Source organism: Malus sylvestris, chromosome 14, assembly GCF_916048215.2.
Source record: "Malus sylvestris chromosome 14, drMalSylv7.2, whole genome shotgun sequence".
In the NCBI taxonomy this organism is placed as follows: domain Eukaryota; kingdom Viridiplantae; phylum Streptophyta; class Magnoliopsida; order Rosales; family Rosaceae; genus Malus; species Malus sylvestris.
Window position 1 is genome coordinate 21,130,077 of NC_062273.1, and position 16,603 is coordinate 21,146,679.

A 16,603-nucleotide genomic window follows, 5' to 3' on the forward strand; every position below is an offset into this window, starting at 1 on the left:
ACTGTGACGTGGCCCCTATATGGACACTGACTAGACGCCCTGTGTCATCCACGTTTTTTTTTCTTTTTTTTCTTTCTTCTTCTTCTTCTTCTTCATCTTCATCTTCCGACTGTAACTTTTTTTTTTCTTCCTCCTTCTCCTTCTTCCTTCTTCTTCCTCCTACTTCCTTCTCCTTCCTCCTTCTTTCCTTTTCTTTTTCTTCTTCTTCTTGGTTTTTTTATTTTTTTTTATTTTTTCTTTTTCCTCCTTCTTCCTCCTTCTTCCTACGACTGCAACTTTTTTTTTTTTCTTCCTCCTTCTTCCTTCTTCTTCCTTCTTCTTCCTTCTTCCAAATCTGGGGAAGTTTTTTTTTTCTTCTTCCTCCTTCCTTCTCCTTCCTCCTTCTTTCTTCCTCTTCTTATTCTTCTTCCTCCGAATCAGGGTTGCAGATTCAGTTTTTTTTTGTTTTTTTTTTATTCTTATTTTTTCTTCTTGCTCTTTCTTTCTTCTTCTTTTTCTTCCTCCAAATCTGGGGAAGATTTTTTTTCTTCCTCCTTCTTCTCCTTCTTCCTTTTTCTTCTTCTTCTTCTTCTTCCTCCAAATCTGGGGAAGATTTTTTATTATTTTTTTCTTCTTCCTCCTTCTTCCTTCTTCTTCTTATTCCTCTGACTGCAACTTTTTTTTTTCTTCCTCCTTCTTCCTTCCTCCTTCTTCTCCTTCTTCCTTCTTCTTTCTTCTCCTTCTTCTTCTTCTTCTTCTTCCTCCGAATCTGGGGAAGATGAAGGTTTTTTTATTTTTTATTTTAATATATATATATATATATAATTATTTATTTATTTTATAAATAATTTATTTTTAATTTCCACATGGATGACACGTGGCGCCCAGTCAGTGTCCACATGGGCGCCATGTCACAGTTAACGGGAGACTTAACAATTTGACTAACGGATGTATGAGATTGTCCCAAAATTTACACTTTAGGTATGACTCTAAGACGAAAAAAACTTGATGTACTAAATGTTGAAAATCACGAAACATGAGGGTAGTAAACAGTCTTTTACTCTAACTTTTTAATAGCCAGAAGAAGACAAAAGGCGATCTATGAGAGGAGGGGAGAAAATGGGATGAAACTAGGAGGAGAGAGAATCATACTCTATGACATTAATTAAGCCAAGTACTGTACAATTCTCAAATAAATTTATTACTATAGCAAATTCAAATGGACATCAACAATATCCACATCATAGTGATACTTTATTGATTCTAATGTAAATTACATACTTTTTATTTTCGTATTTATTCATAAACTTAAAAATGAAATAAAAATAAAAATAGTGTCAATATCTATTTCAGATAAATAGACATACTACTGAAACACTCAAACTAAAGTAGACCATTTTTTGAGGTCATTTGTGTACTTGTGCTTAGCTAGTGACATGAAATTGCCGGCACAAGTTCAAATGGGTTTAAACACGTCTAAGCAGCATTCAGTTGCAAGTCCTTTATTCCAGAATTTCTCATAGTACTCGGCATTTGTGAAGTTCCTGTACATGGCTGGGTGGTCATAGTTGACGAGCTCCTTGGTAGGCCCAATTACTGCATCTGGTGATGGACAATAGAAAGTTGGGATCGATATTCTCTCCGAGTTACAGTTTACCACAACTCTATGGAGTACACTCTTGTACCGATTGTTGCTAATTACCTGATACCAAATAAAATGGTAAAAAGGTTAAAAATCAATTACAAATTTTACTCCTGTGTTACAAAACTTTGTCCCTCTACTTGGACAAGTCCCCCTTGCTAGGGAGAAATGAGCTTAACTATCTCAGGAGTAATGCCATCATCTATTATTTCATGCCTCATGTAACTAAACAGGTGAGAAAAAAGACAAAGAAATCAAGATTTCACGCCATGGGAGCATTTTCCAATATGCTCTTGGAATTTGTATACCCCAGATGATCTTTTGGCCATTAGATCCTTGGTAAACAATCCAATAACCAAAAATTAATTAAGATATAATACACTAAAGCATAGTGTTTGGATCAAAACTTGAACTTTGGGCTCAAGAAAGGAGCTGGCCCAAAAGGAGGCCTGAAGGGAAAGAGAGCCAAAGCCCAGTCAAAGCCCAGAAGGCAGAAAGGGCCTTTTCTGACTTGGTGCAGCTCATGAAGACCACTTGCTTACCTACCCAAAGGCCAAGTGGTATAAACTGACCAGCTACACAACCCATAAAGTACTTTATGATGGCAGTACATGTAAAAAAGCTGATGAGTCATCACCCTTCAGACCGCATTCGGGCAAGGTTGCTGCTACAGGAGACCAAGCCGAGTTGTCTATATAAGAAGAAAGAGAAAACAGGAATAAGGACACTCAATCAAACAAACAAATGCAAGCACAAACTCTGCCCAAAGCCAGATTTGCCTTCAAAACGAAGCTGTAGTCAGCCCAAGCATTCATCCCTCTCGGGACAAGCCTTCATCCTTCGCGGGATAAACCTTCACTCAAACCCTTGTAATAGCTCTACTACCTTATTCAACCTTGCTGTAGTATCGATTAATTTTTTGTAAATCTCTCTCCCTCCCTGAAGCTTTCATACCCTTGATAAACCACAAAGATAGGAACCTGCAAGACGGCCAAGCTTGCCCGACAAGGTTAAACCTTGCCCGACCTTCTTTGTTTTTGTCTTTTCATTCATTAGCCTAGCAATATGTTGTATACTTCCAGTTATATTCAAGTAGTTATTTCTAGCAAAATGACTATTAAAAGGCTTTCTCAGTACTTGGATCCGATTTGAATATATCTTCAGTATTCAAACCAGATCCAAGTCCTAAGCCCTCGGGCATGTAAATATGATTAGTTAAAAATCCTTGGCCTCAAGGCATAAAAAAGAACCTTATGTGGACTTAACCCATCCACGACAATCCTTGATAAACGAGAAGTCCGAAGTTACTTGGGGCGCAAGTAATCGACCTACCTCTTAGTCTTATTGCTATTACATTATGATTATCATAGAACGCTTAAGCATGGGAAGGATTCTGATAGGAAGCCTCAAGGCCTACACCTAAGGCCCCACGAAGGCACCTATTTGGATTCATTCCGTTTTGCGGTCTAGAACGTTTGAGTATAAGAGCGAACTCTAATGGGAAGCCTCAAGGCCTACACTTAAGGCCCTACAAAGGCACCTATTTGGGTTCATTCTACCTCTCGGACTCCGGTAATCAGAAGTGTAATAGTTATAAAGACTCATGCACTCACAAATATGATGTGTTCGAGCACTGGTTTAGTTGTTGATAGGAAGCCTCAAGGCCTACACCTAAGGCCCCACAAAGGCACCTGTTATAACTAACACGGTTTCTCGGGTATATACATATACAACCAAAACTCGACATCCATTTTACATCTGCCATACTAAAGATGGCAGTGGCACGCCTGAGCACTTAAAAGTTAACCTTGATTGTGAGCCTCAAGGCCTACACCTAAGGCCCCACAAAGGCACCTCTTAAAGTTAACTCTGTCCTTCTCTTTCAGCCTTGTTCGACGAGCCTTGCCCGAAGAGTCTTGCCCGAAGAGACTTGCCCGACAAAGCCCGACAGTGAAGCAGAAGCCCGACAGCAGCCCTCAACCGGCGCCAACCTCCCGGGGAGCTGTGTGCTCGTCGGCCAGGAAACATCCTCGACTGAAATTCCTGACGATAACATAGTTTTGGCACGCCCGGTGGGATTCCCCTTGGATCAGAAGATATATGTCAAAATGCCAGAAGATTTGCAAACCACGTTACTACAAATGTTACAAAGATTGGAGAAAGCTTCCACAGGCTCTAGAAAAGAAACAGACCTGGTTCCTCCCGAGGGAAAGAGACTTAAAACCAGCCCACCTGAAGAGTTGGTGGTAGACAAACCTGCAGTTCCCTTTTCAGAAGCCCCTGTAAATATGATCAATATGGCATGGGTTGAAAAGGGAAAAGAAAGAATCACAAGGGAACCAGAGGAAGAAAGATTGGCTGAAAAACCTCCTGGAAGGGTGATTAAATCGCCCGAATATCTAAAATCAGCCATAATCAAGGGGATGGTTATGTGTAGTAAGTGCCAATGCGAGTGTGAGCTCGAAATTCCCCCAGCTGGAATCCTCATTGATCATGAACTGATCAGAAGTCAATGACTCGGAGTACCTCATCGGGCTTTCTTCCTTTGGCGCCCTTAGCAAGGCCAAGGTGATCACACGTTGGTGCCTCAGGTGTTTTTGCTCATTCGACAGGTTTGGTGTAGGGGTGGAAGGCACGGCAGAGAGAGCACTTGCCTTGCTTTGGGTTTTAAAGCCTAAAATGCCACCACTTGTGGTAAGGATGTTCTTGTTCTTTGCATTGGTTGCCGCAAGGATGTTCTTGCCATTTGTGCTTCTTGTGGATTTGAAGACAGAGATGAGAGGTGGAGATGTCCCACCAGGCGTGCCAAATCTGTAAACACGAAAATTATGTATCGAATGAAACAAGAACACGTGTACAAAGTAAATTTGTATTGATGACTTTATAGGGTTACAATCTCTGTTTACAACTTTCCTCTTATTCAGTCTTTAAATTTGATGTAAATGGCGTAGGTTGTTGATCCAAGGGTCGCGATAACTTGATCTCAGACGAATGATTGAACGATTGCTTCAAGTTTTGAGCTTGAAAAAACGCTTGGATGGTCTTCACCTCAAAGCTACGACAAAGGTAGTGTAGATGTGAGATTTCATTGATTCAAGGGTCTTGGCGAATTGATTTTGAATCGAACGTTTGTTACAAGTTTTGAGCTTGAAACAAAGTCTTGAAGGAATCGGCGCAAGTACTTGTTGATTCTTCAAGGGAATGCTTCGGCTTTGGTCAAAATAAAGCTTCACCTTTGGTTGTGCGTTCTTCGAAGAGAGCTTTAGCAGCATATTAGTCTTCAAAGATTTGGCAGAAATTCTCCCTTTCTGAGAATTTCAGCCCTTTAATGTAGAAATTGTCAACCTTATGCTTGTCTTGGGACCTTGTATTTATAGACTTCCAAAGCCATGCCTTTGGATGGATTTGGCTCTGATTTGTGTCTAAATTTGTCCATGGTATAATTTAGGCATGTTTTGTGTCTTAATTTCAGCCATTTTCCCTTGCTTGGCCTAATTATAGGGTTTTCTTGCCTATTTTGTGAGCAATCTTCAATTCTTGCTTGTTTTGTGAAGATGCTTTAACTTTCTTTCCGGTTTTGGGAGCAATTTGGGCCCCTTACCGATTTTAAAGGATTTCTTCCCCCTTTTGCCGAGTTTTAGGGAAGCTTTATTCTTCCTTTGCTTGATTTGTGCCACATGTCATTGATGACTTATCCATTTGTGATAGATCATATGCTATATGGAACTTTGTAGAAACTCCAAGTTGGAATCTCGTAATTCTGGGAAATACCATTGAAGCCAGAGCTGCACCATCCAGATAGCTTTATTGACGTTCGTCTCGAAGGGCTAGTCCATTGTCATCTCATAAAGCAGATGATAGAGATGTACCAGAGTGAAGGGACCGGTGGCGACATTGTCGAAGGAATGCAGCGCCTCCACCAAAGGGATCTATTCCAATTTCACTTATTTGAATTTGTTGGGGAACACATGTTTGTTCAACCAATATAAGATAAAGTACATGTGCTTCTCAGCTAGGTCAGCAGTGGGGGAATACGGGTTGAACATATTCTTGGGAAAAAGGATAAAGCTCACAAAAGAGGTCTCATAACTCTTAAAGGCGGTAGAGTTATACTCTAAGCTGGTGATAGACTGAGAAGCTTCTAAGCCTTTAGCAGGAGGATGTAAAGGTGATGACCAATCGTGTGTAATGTCTACACACCTACCCAATGACCTTAAACCAAAGATCTAAGCCATATCTATGATGGTGGAATACATGGGACCCACTCTGAAATCAAAAGTATTGGTCCCTGTGTTCCAGAAAATGAGAGCTGTTGAGAGAAGCTCATGCTTGTAGGGCATAATAGTTTTGGACATCATGATAAGCTCATAGATGTCATTTGCCATCCATTTCTTCTTCCATATAGGCTCTTATTCATCCACCCACTTGGACTAGGCTTCATCCTTCATTAAGGGGAAACCCCGAGACCACTTTGAAGCAGAGATTTCTACCTCAGCGGTGTAAGGATTGGGAGTGAACCAGTTGGCAACGAGCATGTTGCTTTCCACAACAACAAGAACTCTGGAAGTCTAACCCGAGGACCATGAAGGTCATTGAGCTGACAAGAAAGAATGACAATCCTTTCTCCAACATGTAGGGTACGATTTGGGAGCCATTGTTGAATTCGATAGCAAAAAGCACTTTTCAAGGGCATGGATAGGTAAATAAACGATGACTCACCATGTTTTGAAGGCCATCACCAAAAAGGGGAGGCTTAGACAGTCAGGCTAGAGAGTCTATAAAAGCAATGAAAGACACAAGGAAGAAGGACACTCAACCAATCAATCAAAAGACATCCAACTTTGCACTCCAACAAGCACGAAACCAAAAAGCTTTAGTTTGTTCAAACTTTACCCTTTTAGTCGCAAGTCCACCATAGAAAGCCATCTTTTGTCAAGTTTTAGAAGCTCTGCTACCTTTCCCCTGTGTTGTAGTACTGAATCCCTCTAGTAAACCCGATTTATATTTCATTATCCAAATATTACAACCCCTGTAAAACACAAAGAGAAGTGGTTGCAAGAAGACGAATCTTGCCTGACAGGGTCATAATCTTGCCCTAGTCTCTTTTGTTTGTACTTACATAAAGTAGCTATGTTGTTTTATGCATCTTTCATTGTATCCTATATCATTTTCGACTGGTTTTTGTTCAAAATTTCATCTATGATTAATCTTCCTAAACTAATTAATCTTGCTTCTTTAGTGTTAACCGTAACCAAAGAAATAATTTGAAGGGCCCTAAACTCTCTTTAATTGGACATATGATATTATGAGTAAAAGTCCTTATTTACAAGGCAAGAAAAAGAACTTTGTACAAAGTCTAAATAACTTGTGGCGCAAGTAATTAACCCATTTAATAACCAAAAAAGAACAATTTGTTATACAAAGATAACGGTGGCATGCTCAGACCCATATTAGTTTTGATTGTAAACCTCAAGGCCTAAGAAATGCCCCACAAAGGCACCATTCAAACTAATAACAAACTCATATTGCAATACACCAAGCAACAAACCTTGCCCGACAGGCAAGAGCCAGGGGAATTATGCAAGGGACAGATCTAGCCCTAACACGATTGTTTTGCTCTTATATGTTCCTTTCTTGTTAAATCTACTTATCTCGTGAATGAATGAAAGTTCAATATAATGTCTTTGAAACTCAAAAGATTACAGTAACAAAACATATCCAATTGGAAACTACATATTCTTTAACAGTTTCACGACGGAAAAGGTAAAACTTATACAAGCTACCCGAATTTCTGAAAATCTTGCTGCTTTTGCCAAACTTTGTAATTCTCTCTCTATTCTCTCATTTCCCGACACATTGGTATTCATTCGATACACATCAAACAGAGACAAACTTTTAGCAGAAAGACTTGTTTTAGGGGCTTCTTGTATCACCATATCCACCACTATAACTTTTCCGTTGTCTAGCAAGGCCTCATAGCAATTCTTCAATATCATCAAGCATCAATCGCCATCCCAACCGTGTAGTATCCATTGTTAATAAAATCATTTACATTAGTTGAAAGTTGTCGAAAGTGTAACTAGTCAAATGATATTGGGTTCGATCAATTTGAACACGAAGCTTAAGTGTAGGGGTAAACAAGCTAGAGTGCCCACACTTTTATTGAAATTTTTAATTCAGCCAAAGTCGACGTTTGCTTTTGAACATGCTTTGTAAATAAGCAGTTGAACAATTCTTAGAAGCCTTACCTTCATGAAAATGGCATCACCTTACGGAATCCTTACAAACATATCTCCTGCAATGTGCTCTATACCTGTAGCAAAACTCCTCTGTAAGTTAGCAAAGCAAAGCAAACTACGAAGAGCTACATGAAATTGTCCAATGGTAAGCAAAAAATTTATATCATACCGGGATGGGAGGGAGACTTTTTGACAACCGAAGGCAAATCATAGTTGATGCCCTTGATGGCAGGGTGCTTGGGGATTATCCTGTTAAGAATAGTATCGTCGCCACCACCCACATCTACCAGTGTACGTAGACCTTCAAAACCCGTATAAATCTCCAGAATCTCCTTCTTAAAAATGAGGTTAAACACTTTCATTGAGTCCTTGAACACACCACCAAGTCTGTCATCCCTACCAATGTAATCCACCACATTCATACCATAGGCCTTGCTAAATGGGAGTCTTCCTTCCAAAACTGCATCTTTCAAATGGTACCTGCATAAACGATGACATATGAAGATGACTGCACTGATGCAAAAGAAATGAACTTTGTTCGATTCTTTACTTGCAAATAAATCATTGTTTGATGCGTATAGATAAATTACTCGTTTATAACACAACATGAAAAGTTTTTGCACACGTGTCAGACTGTAAGTTAAAACAAAAATGACTAAATTAACAAGGTTTTGTAAAAGGTTGTAATAGTACCAGCTATCTAAGATGACCTTGTCATGGCAAAAATTGAGCAATGGTGCCAGAGACACACCATCCTAGTTCTTAATAAAGTACTTGGAGACAGGTGCCAACCCATAAACCCTAATAACCTTCCCATTAGCTTGGATTGTCGAGCAAGTAAGAACAGAGTAAGCGGAAAGAAGGCGAAGCATGCCATCAAGAACCGACGTGGCATCCAGATTGTGGAGAGTTAGAAGCTGAGACGCTATTTGGGAAGGCGAAAAAAGGGCTCCGGCGCCAGCTCTGTGGATAATGTCAAGCACACCAAGCTCTGTGGCTGCTTTAAGCACCACAGGCAATGCTGATACGTTTGCCAATTGCATAGCATATTGGGAGTCAACTTCCTTTTCTCTATTAATGGTGGACATTTTCAGCAGTTTTTTTCCTTGTTTTGGAGTTCTTATTTTTTGTTTCGAATGCTTGTTTATATTGTTGTGATTTTTTTTTTGTTTGGAATGCTTGTTTATGTTGTTGTGAAATGTTAAATAGGCATGAGAGGTGAAAAGGGTTTTCAAATTCATCACGATTCTGAATTTGTTTCGTTGCTAGATGAAGAAATTGTGCATGAGACTAATCAAAATTGCATATATTATTAGTATAAAAAATACAACCGAAGAAAAAGGTAAGAATTTTGAGAGAGAGAGAGAGAGAGAGAGAGAAAGAGAGAGAGAGAGAGAGAGAGGTGGAAGGCAATTCAAGAAATGTGGACGAAGCATCGCTTGATAAAATTGTATCCATGGTAGTTTCATAAATTGCGAAAGTGACTTTTGAATTTGGAAGTTTGCTCGGCATTTAGGATGCGGCTCTACAATTTTCCTCTCCATGAAGGTTGCAGAACATCAAAAGGGTTTCAGTTTTGGGGGTAATTGGTTTAAATTAAAAGGGTGTTTGTGTCTATTCAAGTGAACATTTTGTTATATTTGAAAGTTTATATAAAAACTGACATTTTTTAAATTAAGACAAATTTTGGCTATTAATGATAAACACTCGTTTGATTGCACCATTTTATATTTAAAGTTGGTTTTCTTCAAGGAGACGAAATCATAACACAAGGCAATGTGTTAGTGGATGGAGTAAGGAGCTCCTAAAGTTATGGCATTGGAAGTAGGATTCTCTCCCCTCTTAGTTTCCCTTCCCTCCCATCATATTTGAACGATTATGGTTAGACCATGTGTTGTGTTAATTTTTTAATAACTAGAAGAAGATAAAAAACAATTTATGAGAGTATGGAAGAGAAGGGGATGGAAAAAGATGAGAGAGAATCCGACACCATGACATTAATTAAGCCAAGTATTGTACAATTCTCAAATAACTTTATTATTGTAGCAAATTCAAATGGACATCAACAATATCGACATCATTGTGATACTTTATTGATTCTAATGTAAATTACATACCTTTTATTTTCGTATTTATTCTTAAACTTAAAAATGAAATGAAAAATAAAAATAGTTTCAATATCTATTTCAGATAAATAGACATACTACTGAAACACTCAAACTAAAGTAGACCATTTTTTGAGGTCATTTGTGTACTTGTCCAAAGCTAGTAACATGAAATTGCACGCACATGTTCAAATGGGTTTAAACAAGTCTAAGCAGCACTCAGTTGCAAGTCCTTTATTCCAGAATTTCTCATAGTACTCGGCATATGTGAAGTTTCTGTACATGGCTGGGTGGTCATAGTTGATGAGCTCCTTGGCAGGGCCAATTACTGCATCTGGTGATGGACAATAGAAAGTTGGGATCGATATTCTCTCTGAGTTACAATTTACCACAGCTCTATGGAGTACACTCTTGTACCGATTGTTGCTAATTACCTGATACCAAATAAAATGGTAAAAAGGTTAAAAATCAATTACAAATTTTACTCCTGTGTTACAAAACTTTGTCCCTCTACTTGGACAAGTCCCCCTTGCTAGGGAGAAATGAGCTTAATTATCTCGAGAGTGATGTCATCATCTATTATTTCACGTCTCATGTAACTAATCAGGTGAGAAAAAGACAAAGAAGTCAAGATTTCACGCCGTGGGGGTATTTTCCAATATGCTCCTAGAATTTGTATACCCCAGATGATCTTTTGTTTGATAACATACACCGAAACATAATAAATGCAGGATATAGAGTTTACCTGCATCATATCACCAATATTGACAATGAAAGTGTTGGGAATAGGGTTGACAGCAACCCACTTGCCATTTCTAAGGACCTGCAATCCAGGCACTTCATCTTGGAGAAGGACGGTGATTAGGTTGGCATCAGTATGTCCAGGCAATCCATAAGTCAGCTCTGGTTGAGGACAAGGTGGATAGTAATTCAAAGCCATATGCTGCCCTTGCTTCCCCAATGCCTTAACAATACAGTTCTTTTCCAAGCCCAAACTCTCTGATATGGCCTCAAGCAATCTCAGCACCAATCCTCTCACATTTGTGCAGTACTCACCCACTTGCTCCCTGTGAACAAAGTACAGCTCATTCAGTTGTGTGACTTAGATGTAATTAATTAGAAACAAATGAACTTGTCTATGACGATGCTCTCCTGTTAGACTGGAACTTAGATCATTGGTCAGTTTGATATTTGACAAGATTTATATATAGTTCATATTCAAAGTTCGACAAGATGAGCATTTGTTTAGCAACGTAAGCCTGACTAAAGAACGTTAGTTGAGATGATGACAAAAAGGTGCCCTTATTTAACTAAATTAATAAATTTAATTGGACAATATTCTCTTGTTAGACTGTGTATGTGTGCTCAGATTCACATCTTAACAATATAATAAGTCTGATTAGAAAACGCTAGTTGGTTTGAATATTAAGTACTAGCATAAGATGATGAAAAAGAAGGCATCGTTATTTACCTGAACAATGGGGGATTGTTAGGCCATTCTTGGACATAGTCTTGAAGAGGGTAGCAATGGAGCCTAAGGAAGTCCCTCCAATTGGACAGTTTTTCAGTCCTGACGTTAAAACTGGTGGAGAGCCTGGTTGTCTTAGAAGGGTCATCTGAGTACATCTTCAACCTCTCGCTCTCTGGTAATTGGAAAAACTCTCTTGCTATATTCAACATGTTTTTTATCATTATCTCTGGAACTCCATGATTTTTCACCTAATATAAAAATGTTGGTGCATAATTTAGTAGTAATATATAGTAGTACTCATATTCATACTACACATGTAATTAAGTATAATTAAGTATAAAGTAATGGGATAATATGTATAAAAGGAGAAACAAAGGCACTAATCAATAGGGTATGCAAATGGAGAAAAGAGATGTGCTAATCATTTGCCAAGTATATACATATATATATATATATATATATATATATATATATATATATGTGTGTGTGTGTGTGTGTTAATTGTTACCTCAAAGAAACCATCAGTCTGGCATGCTAGACCAATCTGTTTGATAATATCCGAGTGCGTTGGGCCATGGAGGTCCTTGAGATCAATGAGAGGAATGGAGAAGGCATCTGATACCTGAAAATCAGTAAAATTTGGACGATCGGAGATGGGTCTGATGTAGTTTGAAGGGATATGGTTCACACCAGACATGAGGTCTGTAAGCAGTAGGTTTGTTGTGGTGGCCATTTTGCTTACGACTGAAGAGAAAAGTTGCAAAACTAATGAAATTTGTAGGTTTGGTGAATGGGACTTTGGATCCCTATCCCTATTTATAGAATATGAGTTGGGGGTTTGGCTGTTCTAGTTGTCAGATCGGCATGCCCCCCACATTCTCACTGAGAAATTAATACGAGTGGTACATTACGTGTTTTTATGTAAGTGATGAGAAATTTTATTTTTTAAGTTATTAACTTTTTAACTTACATATCTCACTATTTATATAGTGAACCGTGATGTACCACCCCGTGTGCCGGTCACACTAAAAATCTCTCCTCACTATGGACTGCAGACAGATTTGTCTGAAGTAAGCAAATGACGTCCTTCTGCTATGTCATTCTCTAATGCAATTTGTTAGTTTCAAGGAATACTAGCCTTTATGGACACGCTCACGCTTGTATAGAAGGCCTTTTTTGAATCAAGGTGTGCTACGCACGACTTATACATTTTAAATGTATTTATATGCATGAATTGCTTCAATAATTTTTTTTTTGACAAAAAGAAAGTCAAATATTTGAAGTAAATGAATAATATTCGACTATACTAGAAGAAACCTCTCATAAACCAATCAAAGCAGTTGAATCCACATAATAAAATCGATCTTTCAATTTTCATCTACATTTTATTGAATTTACATTAAGAATAGAGAAAATAATATTTAATAAACAATTCATTAAATTACATTATTGTTAGTTCATTGTGAGGCTAAACACATCCCCCTCCCCTTAGTGTAGAAAACATCGTTTGTTCAAAAAAAAAAAGGTCATTTGACAACTAATTGAATCACGTTATTATGCGCGTGCGAAAGACCATTTTTATAACTGCCACTATGTGCCTCTTAAGTGTTTAAAAATAGAGAAAATAATACAAATGATTGAATCACATTATTGTGCGTGTGTGACAGACCTTTTTTATCACCGGCAATACACGGCTCTTAAGATGTTTAATAAACAACTGATTGAATCACATTATTGCTAACTCATTGTGAGGCTAAGCCCACCCCCTTCCCCTTAGTGTAGATAATATCGTTTGTTCAAAAATAAAAATCATTTGACAACTAATCGAATCACATTATTATGCGTGTGCAAAAGACATTTTTTATAACTTGCACGACGAGCCTCTTAAGATGTTTTGAACGTGTTTAAAAATAGAAAAAATTATATTTAATAAACAACTTATTGAATCACATTATTGCTAGCTCATTGTGAGGCTAAGCCCACCCTCTTATCCTTAGTGTAGATAATATCATTTGTTAGAAAAAAAAATCATTTGACAATTAATTGAATCACATTATTATGCGAGTGCGAAAGACCTTTTTTATAACCAGCACTATGCGCATCTTAAGATGTTTTGAACGTGTTTAAAAATAGAGAAAATAATATTTAATAAACAACTTATTAAATCACATTATTACTAGCCTATTGTGAGGTACTAATTATGAGAAAAAAAATATACAAAAAGAATTAATTATTAAAAAACACTGTTTATATGACGAAAATACTCCTACATTATTTTGGACTGCTTTTGAATTTTTCTTTGGGGAGCATTTCTATCCACTTTTTTTTTTTTTTTTGGTTTTTTTTTTTTTTTTTTTTTTTTTAAACCCGTGACCCCAAAAAGAGTTGTTGGTTTTATATATAAGATTTAATCAGATGTCATATTGGGGAGTTTTGTTCTGAAATGAGAAAACTTACGGCCGAAAATATTTAATTTAATTTAACATAGTTTTGTTTTTTTATTTCAAAAGCTTAAGAAAAATTTGAATAAAGCCGAAGTGTGCATAGCTAGAAAGATGCGTTTTTCTCGTCTTCTCAATTTTTCTTTCACCCCAATTGTTGTATGCATTGTGACATGAAAACTGTAACAAGTTAATAATTTAATTAAATTATTGTTATATTTTGTGAGTAGAGAAATTTGAATTTAAAACGTATATTGATTTTTCGATGAAAAATATCAATATAATCATTAATTACACGTTTCCTTATATAATGAATCCAGAATTCAATCACATTGTAGTTGAATGAATAGTCATAAATCGATAATAATGGGCGGGTGTATAGAATTGACGGAAGAATAAATATCAGAAAAATGAGTACTCTTGACTGATGCGCATGTCAATGTGCTGGCAACACCCCCGGTGAGTTATAGTGCACCACGAGGAGATAGACAATGGAAAACGAGCTGGGCAACTAGGCTAGAAAATAATTGGGCTGCCCCACACTTAGTCTTAGTCAGAAGTAAACTACCATAAGAAGCTGATCAGCTGTGTCGACAGCTAATATGAAATATTCAATGATGCAATCAAAGTGACATCACAATATCACACGTCATTCCCTACGATCTTCATGATGTAACCTAGTAGTCTGCATCCGAGTCACAATAAAAACAAAGACAGAGAAAAGAGACAGAATAAATCAGAGGGTACCAGTGTTCAACAATTTAAAAATTAAAATTAAAAAAATTAAAAAATAAAATTAAAAACTCAGCCGGTCACCCAAACTTGTGACACGTTCAATAAATCTCTCTCGCCTGTCTTCTTTGTCCTCCCTCACTCTCCTCCAACCCCGTAGCACTATCACCACACATGCAAGAACCACAAACCTCTTAAATTTGTGCCATTTTTCTTCTTTCTTTGGGATGAAGTATGCAGTTTATAGAGGGGAACAAGGGAGATGCCAGCGGGTATTGATTGTTACAGGTGAAGAAATGTTGAGGTTTTAATATTAGGTAATGCTTGAGAGACTAAATTTAAAGATAAAATTTGCAAAATAAATTATGTGTAACTAATAGGAGGACAATTGTCATAGGATCAAACTCAAATGTCCTTAGACTATTGATTACTATGCGGTAATACCAAGAGAGAAATAGCACATTAAATGAAGGAAGAGAATTTGTTTCACGTTTTATGACTTGTCTAGAGGAATGAATCCTCATTTTATAGACTTCATCATGCATTTTCCATAAGGTTGTGAGACTCGTCTGAATGGTCTTATCCTTTTATGATAAGACACATCACTTATAGAAAAGTATAACTCTTATGATAAGTCATACATCTTATCACACCCTTTGGTTAAATGTATATCAGTACACCAATCTTATGGTGCACCTCCAAACATCAAATACACACGTATATTGTAAAGCCAACATCATCATGATTGTATTCCAACATCTCCCGCTTGATCTTGATGATGTAAGGTCTCGTTGGCTACACAAATTGGATATCATTATCGAGTATCAAATCCTGATTACTCTTGACTTTCCAACTGTAGTTTACAAAGATTTGTAAACTATCATTAATTCATCGTTCAGCTTATACGTGCGCATGCTTTGACCACTCGTTCAAGTAAATTGGCACCATTACTCTTTTCTAGGAAAATACCATCCATATCTAGTATTAATGACGACTTCAGCCAAGTCCAACTTGACCTGCATTGAAATTTTGATCAAGTACTTCCTCCTAAGCCAACCTAAAGGCTTTCATTGATACACCTTATCAACGCTTTACACACTATGCGCCAAGATGTTATACAAATTCAACTTGATGTTTATAAGCAGATTTTACATACAATAAGATCTGTTATAACTCCGTTACCTCACTAGTGCCCATCTATCTTTTATCCGATCAACAAATCAGATAGAGTCGCATCAAATTGTTCATTTCAGGCTTCCCTGAAATTCCTCCAGTGATGCCCATACCGCATGCTCCGACTACAACATCTAGATGATTCCAACTTGTTGTCACATACTCCTCTGAATAACCTTTCAGAGCAATGCTTTGGTCATAAGATCAGCTGCCATCTTAGCCGAGGGTGTGTGGTCGACTCTCACTTCATCCCTCTCCACTATAATTCCATATAGTGATACTTTATATCAATGTGCTCTCCTTAGGAACTAACAATTCCTAAAAGATGGTGGACTTATTATCATAAAACGCATTGACATAATTCCTAGGAATACAAGCAATATATCAATAAACATTCACCCTGTATTGCAGTATTTATTGGCCCATATAATAACACAACTTTGTTTCTTGCAAAAATGCACTATAATAGAAAAACACATAATTATTACTTAATTCAATGAATTCCATACCTTGAGTTCTTGGTAACCCTGTTGACTTCTTGTCGACGTGCTTGATTAAAAACATAATCATATTCTTTGATTATAATAAACAGAAACAAAGTCTGTTTGGGTCTCCCACTGAAATCCGAAACAATTTTTCTTTGGGTCTCCCATTAATTGCTTAACCTCTTCAAAATTGAAAACTTTAACTGCTATTCAAATCTTGTTGACAACTTCTTTTTTCTTTTTCTCTCACTGTTCTAATTACTACTATTAGAACCTAGTAGCACATCACTAACCATATCATTGTCATGATCACTGATAATATCTCTCTCCCACTTG

General features: G+C 37.3%; 1 protein-coding gene and 1 pseudogene across 2 annotated transcripts; both read right to left on the minus strand.

The window, feature by feature from the left end:
• Positions 1-1,193: 1,193 nt before the first annotated feature.
• On the minus strand, positions 1,194-12,235 carry LOC126599307 (protein DMR6-LIKE OXYGENASE 2-like). Of its 2 annotated transcripts, none has more exons than XM_050265660.1 (4): positions 11,945-12,235; positions 11,437-11,684; positions 10,711-11,032; positions 1,194-1,681 (listed from the first exon to the last, which is right to left on the minus strand). In XM_050265660.1, exons 1-4 carry the CDS (start codon positions 12,167-12,169, stop codon positions 1,436-1,438), a joined length of 1,041 nt encoding a protein of 346 aa, XP_050121617.1. In that variant the 5' UTR covers positions 12,170-12,235; the 3' UTR covers positions 1,194-1,435. The 2 variants fall into 2 exon arrangements, with proteins under 2 accessions (XP_050121617.1, XP_050121616.1); XM_050265659.1 differs by lacking the exon at positions 1,194-1,681 and adding an exon at positions 9,874-10,399 and having other exon boundaries at positions 11,945-12,233.
• LOC126599305 (caffeic acid 3-O-methyltransferase-like) lies at positions 7,319-9,534 on the minus strand (annotated as a pseudogene).
• Positions 12,236-16,603: the final 4,368 nt, after the last annotated feature.

Bases quoted from the DNA above. Each gene is read 5' to 3' on its own strand.
- LOC126599307 (XM_050265660.1), bottom strand. From the start codon at position 12,169: ATGGCCACCACAACAAACCTACTGCTTACAGACCTCATGTCTGGTGTG. The intron at 11,033-11,436 runs GTAAATAACGAT...CTTTGTTCACAG, and splicing joins AACAATCCCCCATTGTTCAG to GGAGCAAGTGGGTGAGTACT. The intron at 1,682-10,710 runs GTAAACTCTATA...ATTTGGTATCAG, and splicing joins ATATTGGTGATATGATGCAG to GTAATTAGCAACAATCGGTA.